General features: G+C 39.6%; 1 protein-coding gene across 2 annotated transcripts in view; it reads left to right on the top strand.

Moving 5' to 3' along the window:
* The window catches only part of LOC311054335 (myosin-7-like), a 41,917-nt gene extending 34,855 nt beyond the window's left edge, over nt 1-7,062 (top strand). For both annotated transcript variants that reach the window (XM_084070224.1, XM_084070223.1), the window contains 6 exons: nt 1-39; nt 354-433; nt 1,631-1,735; nt 1,940-2,035; nt 2,754-2,897; nt 3,260-7,062. The exon at nt 1-39 is cut by the window's left edge and continues 52 nt beyond it. In XM_084070224.1, coding sequence (XP_083926350.1) covers nt 1-39; nt 354-433; nt 1,631-1,735; nt 1,940-2,035; nt 2,754-2,897; nt 3,260-3,271 — 476 coding nt within the window. In that variant the 3' untranslated portion in view covers nt 3,272-7,062. The remainder of the gene's footprint in view (nt 40-353; nt 434-1,630; nt 1,736-1,939; nt 2,036-2,753; nt 2,898-3,259) is intronic.
* The last annotated feature ends 17,470 nt before the right edge of the window (nt 7,063-24,532 follow it).

Here is a 24,532-nt window from a genome sequence, read left to right as displayed (position 1 = left end):
TGGAGAGGATGAAGAGAAACATGGAGGCCATTGTCAAAGGTAACATCATTTTGTGTAGTAATGCCTAATACAGCCTATCCACTGTATGAAATTCAAGTTGCGTATCTGTGGGGGTCACAAATATACGTCCATATTTTGACGGGACATTCACAAGCTGACACATTGTCAACACAATAACTCCGGCAACAACGGACAGCTCATTAAGGACATGCCCTGACGTGACGTCAGCACAAACCACAACCTGAGCACGTTGACAAGGCGTTGCTTCATGATGCGTTGTCAACGCAATATAACCTCCGACAATGTCGGGGAAGCTGATAATGAATGTCTTCACTGTGATTGTATGTTTGTAGAGCTCCAGTTGAAGCTGGATGAAGCAGAACAGATGGCTCTGAAAGGAGGAAGGAAACACATTAACAAACTGGAACACAGAGTGAGTAGGAATGGATGGATGGATCTCTATACTTGCCAGTGGTTCTCAACCTGTGGGTCGGACATGATTTTTGGGGGGTCAGATGACAGTAAAGTGACAATTTAAGGACTTTTAAGACCTTTTTAATACCTAAAAGAAAGAAAATGAAATGAAAAAACAAACAAAACATTACTGCATCAAAACTAATCAACAAACTATACTATAAAAACTGGTCAAACATTGGTCAAATTGTCAAATAATACAAGAAAGAGGCAAACATTTTGAAAATAGACGATCTACAAGCTCATTACTGTTAGGACTTAGTGACGCAGGCGCACAGCAAGGAAGAGGCAAATGGAAGGTTAAAGCCCATAAGGGCTGAGGGGGTGAGGGCTCCGCTGGCTGCCACGACTCAGCCCAGCTCTGGAGAGGAGAGGCTGGCACTGCAACTGCTTAAAGTTGAACAGGCTGTGGGGCCCTCTTGTGGCGCTTATGAGTGCAGAGAGCCCACAGACAGTGGTGGAAAAAGCACTGAAAGGTTTTACTCAAGTAAAAGTATCAATACTGCAATTTGGAAATACTCTGTTACAAGTAAAAGTTCGGAATTCAAAATGTACTTGAGTAAAAGTATTAGTATCAAAATGTACTTAACGTACCAAAAGTAGAACGTACTCATTGTGCAGAATGTCCCATTTCACAAGTTTTCAAATATATGAAATAGTAGATCTACAATCTACAAGCATTGTGAGCTTGTAGATCGGCTATTTTCAAAAGGCCAAAATGTATATAGGGCTGAAGTGGTTAATGCATGTTTTGTAATGATAATAAAAAGTATCTAGTAACTAAGGTTTTCAAATAATTGTAGTGGAGTAAAAGTATAATATTATTTGCCTCTGAGATGTAGTGGAGTAGAAGTAAAAGTACTGAAACTTGGAAATACTCCAGTAAATTAAAAATACCTCAAAAATACCTCCTTAAGTACAGTACTTGAGTACATGTACTTAGTTACTTTACACCACTGCCCACGGAACACAGATGTGGAGGCGAAGACGGGTGAGACGTAACACACAACGCCTCGCAACGTATCCGTGGAACGGAGTCAAACTAAATGACTCAGGGTGTGCGGTCCCCAGTTCAAATATGACCTGAAAGGGTTGAGAACCGATGCTTTATCCCATAGCAGATGAATGTATTGTAACTGAAGGGCTTGGTGTGCAGGTGAGGGACCTGGAGACAGAGCTGATGGTGGAGCAGAAGAAGAGCGAGGAGTTCCACAAAGGAGTCCGACGATACGAGAGGAGAGTCAAAGAACTCACCTGTCAGGTCAGAACATCTTTCATCTTCTACGTACTGTAGGTTATATGTTTTAATGCTTCTATGTTGTGTCTTAATGGTTCTGTGTGTGCGTGTGCGTGTGTGCGTGTGCGTGTGTGTGTGTGTGTGTGTGTGTGTGTGTGTGTGTGTGTGTGTGTGTGTGTGCGTGTGCGTGTGCGTGTGTGCGTGTGCGTGCGTGTGTGTGCGTTGTAGACAGAGGAAGATAAGAAGACATTAATGACGATGCAGGAGATGATCAACAACCTGCAGTCTAAACTTAAGAGCTACAAGAGACTAGCTGTTGATACTGTAAGTTATATCATTATTATTATCATTATTATCATTATTATGAGAAGGAATATTAACCACTTGAACCCTAGTATCCTTATTCTGGGCATGTCATAATAGGCAACGATTCTGCAAAATGTGCAGGTCTGCTATTAGAGATTTTGAGAAAATGAGGGGACCAATGATAGACCCCTGGGGGATCTCGGTCAATGAAGGGTTTAAGGGGTTTTACAGGTGCGTGTCAAAACATTAGAATATTGTGGAAAAGTTCATGTGTGTCTAAGGAATACCTGTATGTAAGGAATATTACACAAACTAATCCAAGAAAACATAATTTGTAAATGTCATAATAATTTGTAATAAGTATTACTGTGATTATTGCAATATTTTGAGGTACTGATTTTTATTTTTTATTTTCATGAGCTCTATACGGTAATCATCAAGATTCAAACAAAAAAGGCTTGAAAAAGTTTCACGTTGTGTGTCATGAATCTAAAAAGGTTACACATTTTTAATTACATTACGGAAAGAAATGAACTTTTCCAACAATATTCAAATTGTTTGACATGCACCTGCTGCAGACATGCCCCTTTTTCATGTTACTCTGTGTGCGTGTGTGTGTGTGTGTGTGTGTGTGTGTGTGTGTGTGTGTGTGTGTGTGTGTGTGTGTGTGTGTGTGTGTGTGTGTGTGTGTGTGTGTGTGTGTGTGCGTGCGTGCGTGCGTGCGCATGTGCGCCAGGAGGACCAGGTGACGGGTAATATGACGCGATACAGGAAGATCCAACATGAGCTGGATGATGCTGAGGAGAGAGCCGACATCGCAGAAACTACCGTCAACAAACTACGCATCCGAACGCGCGAACAGACCACCAAGGTCGCCATGGTGAGCACCATGATCTGAAGACTCACCTCTTCAGACTCCACCTTAAACCCGTAGCACTTGACCTGGTTTGGATGACCATGCATACTTGGTATATTGTATATAGTATATTGTTTAAACTGAAGATCTTGGTTTACCTGTGATCCTAGTTTACTGAGGCACTACACTGTCTCTCTGTATTTGATGTATGGTATGTGTTTACCTTGCATACTGTAAGTCACTCTGTATAAGAGCATCTTCTAAATGCCTAAATGGTAAATTGTACAACACTATCTAAAATCCATCCATCCATCCATCCAACATTCTGTAATGTTTTTTGTTCCACCTTTGCTAATCTGTCTGTCCGTCTGTCTCTTTCTTCATAGATCATTGAATGAGGCTGATTTCTTCTACTATTTGTCCTTTCATCTGTGTGCTGTTTCTGATGCGTGTGTGTGTGATATCTCTGATGTATTAGTTCAGGGGTATGCATGCGTGCGCGCATGTGTCCGTGCGTGCGTGTTTGCGTTCGGGCGTTTGTTTGTTTGTTTGTTCGTGTATGAGTGACACTCACATTGAGCTGGGCAGGTGAAGTTACTGTACAATCCAGCAACACAATCTAAAGCACTGGTTCTCTACATCAGGTCCAACACGGGGTCCAAATAGACACTCTGAGAGGCAACAGATTTAGTTCCATTTTGTACACTTTCAGAGTTAAATTAACGCTGATCATTTTACTGTGTAGAATAGATTTCGGTCCCAAAGATGAAAACAATTAATCTAATTGTACACTCTCAGAGTTACAGACCTGTAAGGGTCCATTTGGTTCCATTTGTACACTCTCAGAGTTACAGACCCATTAGGGTCCATTTGACCCCCTGGTGGTCCCCGGACCCCACTTTTAGAAATAGTGATCTAGGGCATTTTGTTCATTCTGCTTGTCTCTATAGCAACTGTTGTCACACTAACCATGCAAATGTTACACACTATGTCTGATTACAACTGTATCACTTTTTTAAAAATCTTTTTTTTATCACTTTTTTCAAACTACAGTCCATTAGCTACACAGAAATGACCAAGTAATTAACTAATTATTATAGTATTAATTATACAGTAAAATAGTTAAAATAAAAAATAAAAAACATAAAGTGTACCGGTAACTTTAAAACGTTATCTACTACACATTATTGGTTATTGAAATATAGAAAACACAATTACTGATAAATGTTATGCATTTATTTGTTTATATACCGGTCATTAATGTGTAATTAATGATTTTTTAAAAGGTTTTCATTAGAACCAGACTTGACTCTATGAGCTGTACTGTTAAGTTAAACATGTTTTGCTGTTTAAATTCCATGCCCTGTTGCCTTAGATGTAAAACAAAACCCTGTTCAAGTAGTTGTTGCATGTAAAAAATATATATATATATTTTAAAATATAGATAACAAATATTTATAGATAGAATTATTAATATGATTATTATTATTATTACTATTATTATTGGGGTTCCTGAAAGTGTAAGTAGAAAGTAGGAGATGACATGACGTAATGGAAAGTATTGATAAACGTATTGATGAACAATGTAAACACAATCATGTGTTCCAGTTTTGTAACCATAGAGACAGTAATATTGTCTATATCTTGCTGTCGGGTGGAAATCTCGTGTCCAAAACTGTTACTTTTAAGGATTCAAAGTAGCAGATCTACAAGCTTTGCGCCATCTTTGGAGCCATGTTTTTTTCACTACTTTTGTGTGACCCTCTTGTATGATAAAGTCGGCCAGTGGGGCATTCATTTACAAAAAAACAACAACATTAAAGTTGAAATAAGGAGATACTACAAGGTTTCTCTGCCTGACAGCAACGATATATATTATGTGTCATAAATCCTTCCTGGTCTCCCTGTAATCACACAGGTCACCCATTCAGTCATGAATTGTTTTTTTGGGGAAAATCATAATATTTTGGGGGGAAATAATGATTCTAATTGAAAGAAATGTTATAATAACATGCCCCAAATAGGGATGCCAGGTTGAAAGTGGTTAAGTGTGTGTGTGTGGGTTTTATTATAAATATTGAACCAATGTAAAGGATTAACAAGAGCTTGTGACTGAATAATAACTACACTGGATCCATAGGAAGTACTGTAGGAACAAAGGTTATTAAACCACAAAAAAATGAGACAATATGCCTGTTCCTCGACAGATTTTCTGTTGCATAACGTTAAAGTTGCTGTAAATGGTATTTTTATGTGTTGGATAGCTCTATGTTCTGATGGTAATCAATGTTATATAGTGTTTGTTCAGTAACAGACTCTGTCTCTCCAGCTCTTTAAAAGAAATGTAATAATAATTCAGGTCAGGATAGAAATGTTATCCAATTGGATAAAAGGATACAGGTTACATGGTAACAAATATCTTTCCTGCTTGGTTGAAATTGACTGTTGTGTTGGACAACCCACCTGAAAATGTATTTTCTGTTCACTAAAGATTTGGAGAGACGTTACTGAACAAACACTCTAGAGCAATGATTACAATCACAATATGGAGTTTTGAAAAAGAAAAAAAGAAAGAAAAGGGTCTTTTAACAGACCACTTCATACATTTTCATATAATTAGTCCTCACTAATGCTAATTTTAATATGGTACCATTTTTTGTACTCGGTCTGTGTCTCAGAGGACGGCTGTGGACACTTCAGAAACCCGCCTACCAGTGACGTCATCGATTGGAGAATCCAAGCTCATAGAAACTGCAGGCTTTCTATTCCTGGAAAGTTAACATGCTATAATAGAAGCCATTGTTCTCACATTAATTTAAAAATGACCAAACCTGCCTAACGATGATGTCACTAGTAGGTGGGATTCTGAATTGTCCACAGCCCTCTTGAGACAATGGTACCATATTCATAATGAACATTATTATTGGGGACCAATTATATGAAGATGAAAATGGGTGAAGTGATCTTTTAACCAAAAAACATCACAAAAGACCTTTAAATCTTTCGGCAATTACGACCCGTTTCCTGAACGTTCCCATCTGAGCTCCTGTCTGGTTCTCTGGGAGCCTGATAGTTCTCTGCCTCGTGGCTACAGGCTCAGTTTGCCTTCGCTGATTGATCTCCTGGTTCTGATTCTCTGCCTGCTCAACGTCCATGGCGTTTGCCTCTGCTGATTGATGTTATTTAGGATGAAGTTCCCTTTAGATGTCGACTTGGAGTTTGGTGATCTTGCCAGGTTGCCGTGTAACAATGTCAAAAAAGAAAAAGGCTCTAACTCTAACTGGTTAGGATGCTCGGGTGGCGCGCAAGGGAAATGTTCCCGCCTATCACTGCAGTCAAGTTGTTGGAATGTAATGGCATAGAGTTAGACCTGCTATGACTTGAGTTATCCTCAGTCAGTCCATCGATTTCCTTCAGCTTGTACTTTCAACCCAATATCTCTCAAGTTGCGTAGACCAGCCTGCATTATTCTCTTCTATTGACTGACATAATTGATTTAAAGTTCCACCAAATTTGAACTAGAAGGGATACTGAATGTACATCACTAATTCTGGACATCTGACTGATTGACCATGTGTCAATCAGTCACTGATTGACCAACTTGCATCATAAATGGGCCTGCCAGTATCTTTGTTAAAATAAAGTGTTAAACTAGCTCTATAGTAGGTATTCTGATGGTAATCATTGTTGTGGAGTGTCTGTTCAGTGACAGGGGTCTCTCCACGAGCATAGCACTGGCTGTGCTAGTGGTGGAAAGTAACTAAGTACATTTACTTAAGTACTGTACTTAATTACAATTGTGAGGTATTTGCACTTTACTTGAGTATATCCAATTTCCAATACTTTTACTTCTACTCCACTACATCTCGGATCCAAATATTGTACTTTTACTCCACTACATTTATTTGAAAACTTTAGTTACTAGTTACTTTGTAGATTTATTATTACAAAACATACATTACCCACTTCAGTCCTACATTTCGACCATTTGAAAATAGTCGATCTACAAGCTCACAATGCGTCGCAAGATCTGCTATTTTCAAAAGAAGCTCAGCCATTCTGCCGATTGGCTTGCATCTCTTGATCTCTTGCCCGTGATCTGACTGGTTGGTTCTGCTCGAGGGGCGGTGCTTGCGCAGCCTGGCAGGATGACCCGCCTCCTCCAAGTCGCTTCCTAAAGACAACTTGACCCTACTATGACCTGACTGATGTCCTGGCTGTGACCCTTGACCTGTTTACCGGAATAAAGCTTGTGAACGCTGACTCCTCAGCTGGTCGTCTCTCATGTGGTGTTTGTGCTTTTATGAGTGTTACAATATGAATGGAGTTACCGATAATAAATACATGAAATACAGAGGAAGTTGCTGATCTTGGTCCTTGATAAATAAATAATAAATAAAAAGTTTAGACGTGGTTGAATTTAGTAGTATTTTAACAAAGGGAAACAGTTAACTGATGTTGTAGATAGAGGCATCTCTATAGTCATCTATAGTGATCTATTCATCTCAATAGTCCTCTCTAGTCATCTTTATAGACCAATTATTTGCTTACCAACATTGAGACTGGACGCACAGGTGATTGTTTCACGCAATCAATTCCCAACCTGTTGTTTTGGGGTGCGCTGGTTTCAGCACACCCCGACCCCCTCTTGTGTGTTGGCTAGTGAGGCACGTCCTAGCGAGACATGACAGAATGGGTTTCATTGCGCGCATACTGATTGAACGCATACTGGTTCTTATCAGTGTGACGTCGTCTGTGTTTCTCAACCTTTTTGGTGCCAAGGCACACCTGGCATAGCCAAAAGATCCCAGGGCACACCTAGATATACGGTGTGCATAAATATATATATTATATATATATATTTCGGTGCTCTAAAGTATAGAGCACCGAAGTCTGACGTAATTTACACATCCTACCTGGGTCGCGTTTTTTCCCCCCGTTCTGAATTCCCATAGACTTGTTTAATATCGTGTCAAATAAGTACTGTGTTCCAAAAATAAACAAATGACCCCGGCGGTTTTACTCTTATGGATATGAACCATCAACTGACGGTGAGAAAACGCAAATGTTACTTCCGACGAATTAGTTTTTTTTATTTTTGCCAGAAACAGACTGTTTCAAATATGAGTGACTGACTATCATAAACGATACAGAACCTCCTCCCTGACAATATCGCCAAGACAGTTTGTTTATTTTTGGACCACAATTCTTATATGAGACGATTCTATGATGACCCAATGTTATTCTCCATAGCGAAATTACTTTACGAACCAGGGGATGGACGAGTGACGTCAGGACTTCTGTACTCTTAGTCATACATCTATAGTCATCCCTATAGTAATCTCGCGTGGCCACACTGTTGCCTCCCACAATTTTCAAATGTTTCCGGTCATACAGTCTGGAGCACTGAAGGTCTGTTGATGAGTATGGGGGAAAGCGGAAGCCCCACTCTTCCGTTTCTTCTTTACAGTCGTGCAAATGTATCCTAATATTATAAATCAAAATCATCTAAGCATAATAGCTTGCTGCTTAGCAGAAATGGAAATAAAATGATAATGCTAGAGTTCAACTTGTTCCTATGGAAGGCCAAAGCAAGCAAGAACTAATACAAATGTTGACCAGGGTCACAAAAATGTAGGGTTCTCCAGGGGTCTATTGGTCCCCTCCTTGTTTCCCTGCACACCAAACCTTTCAAAAAATATAAGCTCAGCTTATTTCTGTATCCTATCTGAGTTCTCTATCCTGATTGGATAAAATTGATATCCCGAACGTTTACAAAGAGCTGGAGAGACATGGAGACTCCTGTTACTGAACAAACACTCTATAGCAATGATTACTATCAGAATATAGAGCTTATTTAACCACTTACGCTATCTTTAAAGGACCCCACTTTGAGAACCACTGCTCTCTCACGTGTGTTGAATATTTTACCTGCATTATACACAATACATGTACATAATATATTTATTATAATAGAATGTAGTTCATCCTGTTTATCTACTCATTATTTTTCCACTAGATCGCGCCATTGTTTCTTTGGCATCATGTCTCCCTGCCAGTGTTGGATCTGATATTTGTTGTCATTATTTCTACTTTTATTAAAATCCCTTCATATTAATAGTTAAAGGAGCTACACCATGAATTTAAAAAATAATAATAATATTTGATATCATATTGTTTATGTCCCTCAAACGTTTTTCAAAAGGTTTGAGCCTAAATCAAGCCTCAGATATACTCATTCCAACTAACTTCTCTCTGGCTTATAAAGCACTTTCACCTGCAATACCACATTGTCCTGTTTGGCACGGGGCGCTATTGAGCCAGTTTGTATGCATGTTATGTCCTGGTTCTGTGTGGAAAAAGTAAAAAAAAAAAATAAGAAAAAAATGAAAAAAAAAAAAATGAAAAAAACATTTTTTTTTTTTTTTTTTTTTTGGTTAGAACTGAAAAACGGGAGGAATTGTTCCCAGACGTGACGTAGGGTGGGGGAACAAATCTGACGGACTGTTTTCAGACCAATTTACATAAAAAACACAGATAGCCTATGAAAGCCTGCATGCTCGAAGTCGGGTATTTGTTGGAACAGAAGAGAGGTGGGGGAGACCAAAAACACACAAAAATGAAGAAAAAGTTAAAATTCATGGTGTAGACCCTTTAATATTATAACTCTTTGGTTAATCCCTCACATGTGCTTCCATTATTTATAATAATATAAATAATTATATATATATATATATATATATATATATATATACATATATATATTATAATGGTCCCAGAAACTGTCCTTAACATTGTAAACTGTAGCTTCTATAGTTTGAAGGATGGTCACGTGATTAAGAAAGAATATCAACATTTCAACATGATTTATAATGATAATGGTAAAAGGAAATAATATATAATAATAATAATAATAATAATAATAACTAGAAAGTGTGCTCCTCGGAGCACAAGTCTCCGCCAGCAAATATTGGAATTTATTCCAAGATTGGAACTTTTTTTTGCTAATATCTCCTGACTAAATGTTAGCTTGGCTGATGGCACTGATGTCACTTCGAAACATGCAATGCAATGTTTCGAATTGATTCACCTATTTATAGGTATGTATTTCGTCATGCGTCTCGCTAGCCAATCAAAGCACACCCTTTCAACATATTGTCACGTGTTACGTGAAGCTTGACCAATGTTAGCTTGGTGGAACCAAAGGAAATCAAACGAAAACATACTCTCCACCATACCTTCGGCCTGGCGGAGACAACCATGCCTTCGGCCTGGCGGAGACAATAAAATTCTACACAATGCTCCCCTTTCATTACATTGTTGAATTGATCCATGTATTATTTATGTTAATAATAGGGTCCGCCCCTGACCCTACTTTGAGAATCCCTTTCATAGTCCATGTAACATGGTTACGTAACTGTAAACTGCAGTAACAAACAGCTTGGGTTATCCTCCTTGTTTCTGTAAAGGCTTTGTTTCACAAAAATCCACTGTTGTCATGTTACGAGAGCAATTTCTTGTAAATAAACTCTGTGAATCCATATCATTCTTCTACGTGTGTTTATTTAGCTGTGTTTACACCTGCATTACCTGTGTACACGCATTACCTCTCCAGTGGTTTTGGGGGAACTTGTTTTAAATCACTCAATGTCCTTGATCCTTGTTCTTTGAAATGAAAACAGAAAACCTTTCTGTTTGTCACTGCCTTTTACTGAGGTTATTGATTCTGCTCTCATTTTATTTTATTATTATTCTAATTCTCAACTCCTTAATTCATTTTAATAGGATACTAATGTGCTTTTATTATGTGTTTCTGTTGCACTAGTTCTGTACTGCTCTTAATGGTTTGTCAAAATCTCACAACTTGTATTCATAATGAAAATATCAGATCTACAAGCTCACATAGATCTGCTTGAACATTTGTGGGAAAATAATACAAACTAGAAAAAGTGCTCCTCGGAGCACAGGGGTCTATTTCACGAAAGCGGAATTAAATTATCCTGGTTTAAAAGGCAAATCCAGGTTTGACAAGCCTGCGCTGTTCAGCCTGGTTCATTCATTTCCACGAACGCCAAGCGGGGCTGAGAAGGAGCAGCTTTGTCGAGCCAGGATCGTTAAGCCAGGCTGAATGTAAGTTCACATATTCCTATAAAAGACCATTTAAGTCGATAGCAGAATCCTTGAACTTGACCAATCATGGAGAACAAACCACTCCACTGACACATGCCTTCTCTATTTGAACGACTCTATCAAACAAGATGTCGACAAGGGCAAATATTGCGGCATGGTCATGCTGGACCTCCAGAAGGCCTTTGACACCGTTAATCACCCAATTATGATCAATAAGCTCAAAGCAATAGGTTTTGATGACACGTCGGTGAACTGGATGAGATCCTACCTGGAAGGGAGGGAGCAAGTGGTGGAAGTAAACGGCACCCAGTCCCCTCCCCTCCCAGTGACTTGTGGTGTTCCTCAAGGAAGTATACTAGGACCTCTACTGTTCCTGATATATGTGAATGATATGTCTTCAGCTTGCGACTGCAAACTGTTCCTGTTCACAGATGACTCGGCTCTGCTGGTCTCGGACAGGGACAGGCTGCAGGTTGAGAAAACTCTCAGCACTGAACTCAACAAGATCTGCATCTGGCTCTCCGACAACAAACTCTCATTACACCTGGGTAAAACTGAATCCATCCTCTTTGGGTCCAACCCTAACCTTAGCAAGGCTGAGAGTTTCACGATCAAAGTGGGTGAAAATGTTATCACAAGAAAGGAGGAAACGCAGAAAAAACGATCAAAAAGGTCCACAAAATAACACGGAGGATGTGGAGGATTGATCGCAAAGTCAGTAAGAATACTCTGAAGATTCTTGTAGGGGCCCTCATACAAGGTCATTATGATTATGCATGCACTTCATGGTATCACAACACCTCCAAGGCCTTAAAAACAAGGCTCCAAACATCCCAAAACAAACTCGTAAGGCTACTTCTTGGCCTCAATTACAAAACCCATCTAACCCATGCCCATTTTGCTAGGATTGGATGGCTTAGGGTTGAGGACAGAGTACAGCAACTTGCTATGGGCCTGGTCTTCAAGATACACCACAACATTGGGATCCCCCTGTATTTGTTAATCAAGTCCATGATAATAACACCAGAGGCAGCTCCACAAACCATGTTCAACCCAGATTTGGCACAACAAAGGGAATGAACTCTTTCTCATGCTATTCGTCAAAAATGTGGAATGCCCTACCAAAAGGAGTAAAGGAGTGTAAAACCCTACTCACTTTCAAAAATGCCCTAAAGAGACACCTTCAGGAGGCTGCATTTCAAAAATGGCCCCTGTCCAAGTCCTAACCTACCCCATGTCCTAACCTAACCTACCCCCCCTCTCTCTTTCTTCTTTTGTACATATTTTTCACTCTTCATACCAGTAACCTGTAAACTGATTGTATGACATTCTGTATAGTAGTGTGTATATCTGTCTGTCTCTTATATATCATCATGATTTGTGTATATGGGGATCTCATCTTAAACAAACTAAGTGCTTAATGAGCTATCCAGTTTAGTAGACCTTGTATTGCGAATTTGTACTTCCATGTACTGTTATGTACTGTCATGTACTGTTCTCATGTCTTACTAAATAAAGTACATCAATCAATCAATCAATCAGCCCAAAACCAGAGCGGCGTTCTTCTCTGTGGCTGAACAGCAGCACTGCAGCAGCTCATGGAATCATACAAGGAAGTAAAATGTATAATAAGCAAGAAAGGAAACACGGCCACAATAAATAGATCCAGGGAGAAAGCGTGGCAAAGTATTGCCGACAAATTAAATGGCGGACGGACGGACGGACGGACGGACGGACAGGGGGTAAAACATACTCTCTCGCCATGCCTTTCGGCCTGGCGGAGACAATAAACACCCATAATTGTATTAAATTAGATTTAAAAGGTTCACCTATAATGACACGTTGAAAGTGATTAAATATTATTTTAGGGCACTGGTTCTCAATGTCAGGTCCAGGGACCATCTGGGGTCCCAGTGGACCCTTACAGGTCTGTAACTCTGAGAGTAAACACAGAACCAAATGGAACCAGGGGTCATCACCATGCTGGCTTGTTGTAGACATTTTTGTCAAAATTCTATTGTTGCCACAGACATACAAATGAGTGAACAATAATATTATCAGAAACACATAAAGAGCTATAGCTGTAATATACTGTATAGTACAGTGTTCAAGGGACCTTCTGGGTTCCTTGAAGGTGGTCTGTAAGGTCCATGTGTACACTCTCAGAGTTAAATGAACACTGAAGATTTTAAAGTGTAGATTTTGGATCCCAGAGACAGCAAATTGTATCAAAGGAAGGGGTCCGTAGTGTGATCCATTTGGGGGTCCTTGAAATGAAAAGGGTTGAGAACCACTGTTCTAGGGTATAGCATTAATGTACCTCTGTATTGGGAAATGAACTGATATAGTACATTCATTATTTACGATAATTTAAAACTTGTTGTATATTGCAATAATAATAATAATAATAATCCCAAGTCACACCTGGACTAGCCTCGGAAACCCATGCCTTTTTTTTTGTTTACACCTGGACTTGTCTCAGGGCACATACCAGTGTGTCTCAGCACACACCGTTTGACCTATAGAAGAAAAGTCAAATTGTAACACCTGACCAGCCTGATGCAAACAAATATGTTTTCACTGCCAACAGTTTGTCTTGTTGTATTCATGAGGGTTTTATCACAAATAAACCCCCTGATGAAGACATAAGTCACAACAGTAGCAGCAGTAGCCTTTAACATACATTATTTCCGCATCGAGGCTGTTTGTCTATTTTACATTTCCTCCTCAAAGACAGCTTTAAACTTTTTTTTATTTTTCCATCAGCAGAATCTTTTCAGTCCATGTATTTAAGAACTTACTGCAGTGACACCTGAACATCAAGGACCATATAATACCATGTAAGCTGTGGTAGACTTTCAGCGTGGCCTAAAAAATAAAGATGTTTAAATAACAGATATATATATTATGTCTAAATAAAATGTCTACCAATATATAACCAGACCCCTGACTCCTATAAATAGTCCAGAGAACAGAAGCAGTGAAGTGTTTCACTCAAGCATTGAGGTATGGATGATTATCCGTGCAGTAATGAATGCAGTCCACTAGGCGGCAGTATCACACAGGAGAAACAACACACACACACTGGCCCTCATCTATCAACGGAGCGTATAAACCGGCTTATATTTTTCCATATATTCGGCCGTACACAGTTTACCTGTCGCCTCTATGGCTCTGGTCCTCGTGTGAAGCATGTGGATGAAGCAAGAGAGATTAAGGTGAAGAAAATGTGTGGCTCAAGCCTCGAGCTTCGACCAGGTCTCTCCATTGACCTCTCAACTTTTCCACCACGCAAGAGGGTCCTCTTTGAGCGCTTCAAAAGAGTTAACTTCTGGCCTGGACGGTTGGCGCAACCGTCTAGGCACCTTAGCTGGTAATCCTGACGACGTGTCGAGGGTCCGACTCCCGATTCCGACAACCTTTGCTGCGCCCCCCCCCCCCCCCCCTCATCTCTCTCCCCATTTACTGACAGTCTATTGTTCCTATCAATAAAGGCAGAAAACGCCCCCAAAAAAATCTGAAAAAAACTTCCAGGTATGCATCTGGAAGAGGGCTCATGAGAACAACTCAGAAATCTCATCACCTCTTGACCATGGATTTCATCTGAACGCATAAAATGGCACACTAGAGCAGGGGTTTTCAACCAGTGGTCCGGGGATCACCAGTGGTCCTTGAGGGGGTTCCAGGGGGTCCCCAGCCAAATTAATAGTTAGCAACCAAATTGACCCTTACAGGTCAGTAACTCTGAGAGTGTACAAATGTTTGTACACTCTCAGTGTATAGTTAAATGAACACTGATGATGGTGATACAGTGTAGATTGGGACCCCCAAGAAATCTAAATGGTTGAGTCCCTGGCATATCTTTTGAAATGGGGGTCCCTGGGCTAATATTTGTCAATTTGGGGGTCCTTTACCTTCAAACCATAGAGGCTCTAGTGCAGTGGTTTTCAACCTTTTTAGCACCAAGGAGTCCTTGGTGCTAAAAAGGTTGAAAACCACTGCACTAGAGCCTCTATGGTTTGAAGGTGACGTCATCCCGTGCACCCCCTGTTACCTCCTAACCTTGCTGACGCACCCCTCCCCCCACACACACACGGAAAGGAAATATATGAACATATATTTTTGAGCGGTGTAGCCGCGTGGGGTTGGGACATCTCATTAGTACACCCTTCGCTGTACTGTGATTGGCTCATACATTAGTACACCCCTACATTAGTACACCCCTAGCTGTACTGTGATTGGCTGACTCTATTCAGCACTGTGATTGGCTAGCGAGACACATGATGAAATTAATAACCTATAAATAGGACTATGTACTTTAAAAAAAACTTTTTTTTTAAGTGAGCTTCCATCACTGTGATGACCACACGTACCGCCCACTTCACACTGGGTGTGATTTTTTTTATATATGCAACATATATGTTTATCAATTATCATATAAATATGTTGCATGTTATTCAAAATTGTCCGCCTGCATATATATCTCAACATATATGTGCATATGTGTATATCCATATATGTGGCATATATGTGGACCTATAGAAGCTATATATGAGACATATATTTAAAAGGTTTTAAAAGGAAACATGGTACCGATATGTGTATATATGCTTTGAAAGACATTTTAGCAAATTATAGAAGTCATAATTCCACCATGTTTTTGTGTTTTATAGATGCTTCTCGAGCATTTGACAGATTGAATCACTTCAAATTATTTGATAAGTTGTGCCAAAGAGGGGTACCCATGTACATTATAAGGATACTTGCCTTTTGGTATGCTCATCAGACTATGCAGGTGAAGTGGGGTAATACTGTGTCTGAACATTTCTATGTAAATAATGGGGTGAAGCAAGGGGGGATTTTATCTCCCCTACTGTTTAATTTATACATGGACGATTTATCAAGGAATCTGAACCTGTGTAAAACTGGTTGTGTCATAGGGGACTCTGTTGTCAACCACCTTATGTATGCGGATGATTTAATTATCTTTTCTCCGTACAGTGCAGGCTTACAACAGCTTCTGAGGGTGTGTTCGCAGTATGGCATTGAATTCAATATTAAGTATAATGCCAAAAAGAGTAGCATCATGATTGTACGAAGTAAAGAGGATAGAAGGGCTGTATTCCCTAATTTTATTCTCAGTGGCAACATACTATCTGTGTGCAGGGAGATTAAGTACCTTGGTCACTATATCTCTGATGATCTAACAGATGACAAAGACATCAATAGACAAAGATCCAAATTATATGCTCAGGCAAATATACTAATGAGGAAATTTCACAAATGTTCTGTACATGTCAAGGTATCACTTTTTAAAGCTTTCTGTACACCTTTGTATACGGCTCACCTATGGAGTAATTACAAGGTTAGCAGCATGCAAAAACTCAAAGTAGCATATAATGATGCTCTACGGTTGCTGGTGAGGGTACCAAGATGGCACAGTGCCAGTCAGCTGTTTGTTAACTTGGGGGTACCTACCTGTCAAGCCCTACTAAGAAACTTAATGTACAAATTCATATGTCGTCTTGAAGAGTCTGACAATCATGTTATCAAGATTTTAATTAATCCTATCATGAGCTCCACTAGGTTCTCGTCCATGATATGGAAACATTGGCGAAACAGCCTCTACAGACTGTGAGCAGCTGTAGAAGGACTGTCTTTTTGTTTTATATGTTTTATGTTTTGTTTTGTTTTATATCGTTGCTTTTATCTGAGTTTTAGCAATGAGCAACTGTCTTATGTATTGTTTTATGGACTCTGAGTCTGAAATAAAGATTGAATTGAATTGAATTGAATATATTTCCAATATATCCACATATACTGTATGCACATATATGAACCTGAATAAGGCATATAATGCAACATATATTCTGCATATACTTGCCATATATTGGCATATATGTTCATAGGCATAAAATAACACCATAGCACCACCATTAGCCTTTTCATGTCACGCACCCCCTAGAGGGCGCTTGCGCACCACAGTTTGGGAATCCCTGACCTAAATCCATACAAATATGATGAGGAGGAGGAGGAAGATGAATATGATGATGATGCTTAAAGTAGTTCACAGTAGGGTATGTGGTGAATTTAAGGTGTAAAATTATATGTGGCAAAACAGTTATTTTGTCACGTTTTTTTTTCTTCTTTTTATGCCAAATGATGAAAAAAAGAAAGTTAAGAAAACAAGGGCTTTGATGCCCTCCTGTCCTTGACCTATTCTGTTGTTTCTCCCCTTGTCTATATTTACTGTTTTAAATACTTGGTCTGTTGTTAAATTTGGATGCACATTGATTTGCTATATTGTATCTATAACTATTGATATGTATTGCAACAAGCTATATTGTGCATATCCAACATATTTTTATTTATTGAATACCATTTAAAATCATTTGTTTTCCTGCTGTAGTATTCACAATACTACACAATACAACAAAAAAATAAATCAAAAATCATATTTCAACTTAAGATAACAGTATTAGCAGTAAATATGAACCTATTGTTAGATTCTAGGCTTCTGGAAAGCTGCTGACCATTTTCTCCGATTTGAGGTATAGTGCGAGAATTTTGGCTACAGAAAGAGTAATTGTAAAGCAGTGTTGGGAAGTAACTAAAGTAATATGTAACTTAAAGTAATATTATTACCTTTTCCCAGTAACTAGTAACGTAACTAATTACTTTCACGTTTTGAGTAATAATATTACCTTTACTTTTTTTCAAAAAGTAACTTATTACTTTTTTTCACGAGCCTCGGTGGTACTCTGGGTTTGAGTGTGTTTATTTGATCCTGTGTTGTTTTTGGTCCATTGATATAATGGTAGACTGGTTGGGATCGAGTTGCTATGCAGGCTGCTTGCTGATCCGGTCTAGAGCGGATACGGAAACGTTGCGCACTTGGGCGGGCCGCCCTTAAACCGGCACAAACAGTGTTGCCATGTCTGCTTATTATAAGCGACTTGTTAACCGATGAAGATGCGCCGTAAGCTTGTAGGTCGGCTATTTTCTATATATATTATTAGGCAAAAAATACATTAAATACATTTAAAATACTTGTTTCCATTGAGGTCCTTAGTATTCAATTCATAGTCGTCAAATGGTTTTCATTTAGTCTGTAAGTTATGAATTCATACACTGTAAAAGTCTTAGTGTTAATATAATTCAAATGAGTGTACAATGAGGATTTTACAATGTAGGCTGCAGAAAAGAGAAAAAAACAACTGCTAATGTTGAAAATGCAAAGTCAGACTTTTGGGGAGAAAGGATGCAAATTATTGGGGGCGAGAAAAAAAAAGTAACTAAAGTAATAAGTAACTAGGTACTTTTGGCAGGGAGTAATAAGTAAAGTAACTACATTACTTTTTAAACAAGTAATATGTAATAAGTAACATATTACTATATTTTAGTAACTATCCCAACACTGTTGTAAAGATATAAAGGTCATCTTGGACTCAAATTGAAGCTTAGGGACATGGGAGGTTTTCTTTATACAAGTGAGGCTGTGATATTCACCATAAAGTGCTGGAAAATAATCATCTTTGTTATTTGTCAAGCGGACAGTATTTTGTTTTTGTGTTTCTGGGGATGTTGTTGGTCATATTTAAAAAATACAATGGTAGCCAGCCCCAAAATCTTATTCTGCTACTTACCCCCTATGTGTCACGATACTCCATGCCAAATTTCACACATCCATGTCTATTTATGTCATTTTAGTGAATTAATATTCTGCACAACGCGTCGCGATGAGATGCGTTGTGAGCTTGTAGATCTGCTATTTTCAAACATTTTAGTACTTTTACTTTTGGTACTTTAAGTACATTTTGATACCAATACTTTTGTACTTTTACTCAAGTACATTTTGAATTCCGGACTTTCACTTGTAACAGAGTACTCCTACGTTGCAGTATTGATACTTTTACTTAAGTAAAACATTTGTGTACTTTTTCCACCACTGACTGCACCCACTTTGAGAAAACCTGCCATATAATATTGCTCCACGCTCCCTAGGAAGCAGGGGGGGAGGGGTGGGGCACTGGGGCTATTTGAACGCACCAATTATCGGTCCCGCCCCCTCTCTCACAAACACACCGACCGACAAACACACTCACACTCAGCTCTGCAATGTTTCGAAGTAAAAAGAGTGAACTAAACAACTCATAATGTTTACCAGGGTGGTAAAAAAAAGCTGCTAAAACCAGACAGTGGAAAGTGGAAACACAATGAATTATCTCCAACCGACAAAAATGAGGTGAGTTTCTACAGTAGACCTGAAACATGACTCGAGTCATACCATGACAGTCATGGAACCACTTGTTCCTGGTTTGCGATTTTTTTTTTTTTACATTTACAACAATCACATCTACATTAACGTTCAGATTTCAAATATAAAGTGCTGACCCTCAAGCTACTTATGTAACAAGTTGGGGCGCACTGTACCCGTATCTTCCATATTGTTCAATGAAACGCATTTTTAATCCGATCGGCGGCCATTTTATTTTGTATTTGTAATATATCAGAGTGCAATACACCTCCCAGCCGATAGGGGCGCGTAGTTGAAAGCATCGGAGAAAATGGCTGGTGATCGGATTAAAACGCTTTTTATTGAACAATACGGACGATACGGATACTTAGACCAGTGCACTTTAACTGGTTACATCCATGGCTTAGGGGTCAGCACTTTATATTTGAAATGTGAACGTTTATGTAGATGTACGGCTTGTAAATGTCAAACATTCGCAAACCAGGAACAAGTTGTTCCATGACGCTTGTGACAGACGAGCGTCATGTGAAACATGGCCATTTCTACAGGTGTGATAGTTTAGCTAATTAGCTGTTCAGCATTAAGGAATTGATGGAATTGTGTGTAATTTCACTTTGATGTTCCTTTGGTAAAGCAACAACTAGTAAGGATGAAGAGCTATGTTGTGTGATGTTTGTGAAGGGAATATGTTGTATTATTGAGCTGTGTTTGTTTGTAATGCTGAGACACTGAGTGCCGCGCTATGAGCTTGTAGATCTGCTATTTTTGAAAATTTGTGAAAACCTTTGAGATAACATTATGGATGTTTCAATGGGCTCTATGAACAGAAGCCATACTGGAAAGAAATTAGGCCTCTTCCTTACTTCCTTTTACAGGTGTTACCAATGATACTAATTAAGGCTCTTTTCCATTCTGGTCAAACAGAGTCAGGGTGCTGATAGTGTGTATGTTGGCTCACTGGAGACACTCTGCTACACCATTGGGTCTCAAAGTGTTCTTGAGGGGGGTTCCAGATGGCCCCTTATATATCTGTAACTCAGAGTGTACACATACAACCAAATGGACCCTCACTGGTTCATTTGAACACTCAAGAGTTATGGGAGTCCTTGAAATTAAAAGAACCACTGTGCTACACTGAATGGAACAGAGCCTTCATTAGAATCATTGGTAACACCTGTGAAGAAAGTAAGTCAGGGGCCCAATTAATATGGATACTATGCCGTGGTGGAAAAAGTACTCAATGTGTTTACTTAAGTAAAAGTCTCTATACTGCAATGTAGAACTACTATTGTTACAAGTAAAAGTCTGGAATTCAAAATGTACTTGAGTAAATGCACTTAGTTACTTTACACCACTGCTACTGTGCATAGAGCCTATTTGTATCCAGGCGGACTGTTCAGCCTTGTTTTGTTGATGCCGCCAGTATGTCATGTTTCTAATGTAATGTAGTTGTGTATTTGGTAGTGCAAGACCGCCAAGGTTCTTTGATCTCTAAGAATGCTTTACATCATTGGTTCTCAAAGTGGGGTCCGGGGACCCCCAGGGGTACTTGAGGGGATACCAGGGGGTCCCCAGCTAAATAATTTATAGGAACCAAATGGACCCTTATGGGTCTGTAACTCTGAGACCCTAACAGGTCCATTTGGTTCCATTTGTACACTCTCAGAGTTACATTAACATTGATTTTAAAATATAAATTGGGGTCCCAGAGATAGAAATACCATTAATTGGGGGTCCGTAGCCTAATGCATGTCAAACGGGGGGGTCCTTAAATTACAATGATTGAGAATCACTGCTAGAGCTGTAAAAATCTTCTCTTATGGGGGTCCCTGGCTTATCTTTTCAAATGGGGGTCCGTGGGCTAATAAGTGTCAATTTGGGGGTCCTTGACAGGAAAAAGTTTGAGAACCACTGCTTTACATAACCGTGGGGACTTGTATTTTGTTCCAAATAAAATAAGTAATAAATTGATCTAGCATATTGAAATAGGATTTTGGTATGCAAACTGGAATAGACTGGTATAAGTGAATATATATATATATATATATATATATATATATATATATATATATATATATATATATATATATATATATATATATATATATATATATATATATAGTAAAATTGTGTCGCAGATTAAAGTTTTTCCATGGGTTTCATGGATAGATTCATTGACTATCAGTGTTGTGTGAATGAATGGTAGACATTTAACCACTTAAACCGTCAACACTTTGTAAACATGACCTTTGGCTCTGTACTTGATTTGCTCCTTTTTCCCAAAACCACTTTGCCATCTGCTATTTTCGACTAATGTTCCCCTCAGCATAGGGATGCTATATAAGTTTGATTAGATAAACTATGCTGTGTACAGGATGCAGTATACGTATATATCTGGTATATATCTGGCTCTCGGTCACTTGAATTAATGTTTGTTTGTTTGTTTGTTTCTCTGAGTGGAGACGGACTGTGCCGAGGTTGTGCCATAAATGCCCAGAAGACTGAGGTTCTCACCTGCAGTATAACACCCTCCCAGAACATCCACCTCTAATGACGACGCAGAGGTGATCTGGTGAAGCTAGCCAGATGTACGTAGGCCTGTCACAATTCTTACATAATCGTCTGATTGCAATTATTTGAGATAATCGCAATTATTTTGCATAATCGTTGAAGTATTATTATTTGTATGACAATTAATCGTCAACTTAAATTTGTAATCATGACAGCCCTGGACGGACGGACGGAGGATGGAGATGGCGGGATACGCCGCTGGAAGGCTCAACCCGAGGATGCCCTAGAGATCGAGAGCTTGGAGATCTCTCTCTATCCACGGATTTGTCTGCATGGGGGCGGGGGGGATTCCTCTGCGGCGCTGGCCCTGGTCTGCCTGCGGTGGTCTCCATCCGGTGTATCGATCGCTGATTTATCACATAATTCCACTTCAGTGTGTTTTGTGCACGCGACAGTGTGTCACGACAGTGTGTATGTGTCTTCGTTGATGCATAAATCCACGACAGTGCGTTCTGTGCTTTTGTATCCACCTCGATGTTAAACACCGGTTGGTTTCCGCCGCCGAAAGACCCAGGTCGGCCGGGGGTTTCCTCTGAAGACGGCTCAAAGTAAGGAACCTCTTTAGGGCTGTCACCATTATGACGTTGAACTTGGCGATAAATTGTCGCTCAAATAATTGCGATTTAACTATTTAATTGCGTCTTACTGACATTTTGAATAAAATTTGTCTGCCTTTTTTTAGGCTTCGTAAACAAAAGCCGAGCTACAGGCTCAAAACGCATCACGTCGTGATGCGTTTTGAGCGTGTAGTTCGGCTATTTCCACAATTTTTTGAAAATGTTTAAAAAATATATGAACATTTTTCAACATGGAAACGATTATGACTATGATCCCCAAAAAAGTATTGCGGTTATCTCAAATACTTGCGATTATGTAATAATAATTGTGACGGTCCTACCTGGTCATTTTTCCTTTTCCTTTGCTGGATGCTGCAGTTGCTTCATGCTGCAGTTTGTTGGATGATGCTTGTGGTGAAGACAGCTATGCTGTTCGTGTTGGATGCCGTTTGGGTCGTACGTGTGATGATGTGGTTAAAGATTTTTGCTCTTTTTTTCAGGTTTGAAGGCCGACGTTGAATCTATGACTATGTTGGTAGTGTAGTTTTTGTTTTCATCTGCCTCTGCAAATCCAGGCTGTACCTGGTCATTTTGAAAAGGTCCATAAGACCTTGTTCATTTGTAAGGTCACTGTTTGGTAGGTACCAAAAGGACACTGTTTGGTAGGTCCCAAAAGTCACTTTTTGGTAGGTACCAAAGGTCACTTTTTTCTGGCTGGGTTGGGGGGGGAACTGTGTAAATCCAGGCCTGGACCTGGTCATCTTAAAGGTGTGTGGGGGGGGGTCACACGATCATCAATTTCAAACCAATGGAGCAACTATTTTTTGTTTCTCGCCCACCTGAGTTACATCACGGCAAGGTAACTATACAATGCAAACATCTAGCAAAGTTATTTCATGATATTTTATGAACAATCTAATAATGAGCATTTTTCTTTTTTTTGTTTGGTAGCTTTATTTTTTTCAGAAGGAGAAGCCATTCCGGTACACTTCGGTGAAAAAGAGAAGGCACGTCCCCCGATGTATTCGCTATGGGGTCGGGTGAAGGCCAACAGGAAGCCCGACCCCGGATGACCCCGATCTTCAACGCGGAGCAGCTCTGTTGTGCACAGCGGTCACTCGATCCTGTAGGTTTACACTCTATAACACTCGAAGGATCAGACCCTTCCTCACCCAGGAGTCAGCCCAGCTCCTTATCCAGTCATCAGTCATATCAAAACATGACTATTGTAACTCTCTCCTTGCTGGCCTCCTGGCATGTGCACTTAAGCCTCTCCAAATGATCCAGAATGGAACTTTTGGTCTTCAACCAGCCAAAAAGGGTCACATGTCTTCATCTTCTCCGCTCCCTCTATTGGCTCCCAGTTACTGCCTCGCAAAGAGTACAAAACACTGACATTGGCCTACAAAGCAACCAAAGGTATGGCACCCCATATCTTCAAAGCCTGATCCAACCCTACAACCCCCCCCCCGCTCTCTCAGATCAGCTAACACAGGGAAGCGGTCAGAACCTTCGCTAAAACATCCAGGACAACGCTCCACACATCCCAGACTCTTCTCCCTTCTGGCTCCCAAACTATGGAATGAACTCCCCATTGCAATTAGAACTGCAGACTCAATCTTCTGCCATAATCTGAAGACTCACCTCTTCAGACTCCACCTAAGCCTGTAGCACTTGCCCTAGCCTTGACAGCCTTGCAGGCTTATGCAAAGGCTAAAATGTAACTTCGATGGCATGTTATGTATTCAGATGGTAATTGTTGACCTGGCATCCTATAGAGTGTATAGTTTCAATGTACATGCTGATGATAGGTCCTTGGTTTACGTATGTATTAATTACGTTTATGTATTAATTGCTCTGGATTAAGCATCTGCAAAATGCCTACATTTTAAAGCTCCTTCCTCCACCACCTCCTTCCACCACCTTCTACCACCCTCCTTCCACCACCACCTCCTTCCACCACCTTCTACCACAATTTACAATCTAGACATTTAGCAGACGCTCTTAATCCAGAGTGACTTACAGTAAGCAAGGACAACACAAGATAATGCATCAAATGCATAGAAATGGTAATCTAATAATAAAGTAATAGATAAGTAAACCAATAATCTAATAATAAAGTAATACATAAGTAAACTAATACA

This window comes from Gymnoscopelus microlampas, assembly GCF_963454915.1.
Source record: "Gymnoscopelus microlampas genome assembly, chromosome: 10".
NCBI classification, from domain to species: domain Eukaryota; kingdom Metazoa; phylum Chordata; class Actinopteri; order Myctophiformes; family Myctophidae; genus Gymnoscopelus; species Gymnoscopelus microlampas.
The sequence above is the reverse complement of the archived record's forward strand: the minus strand, read 5'-3'. Positions and strand labels throughout refer to the sequence as shown.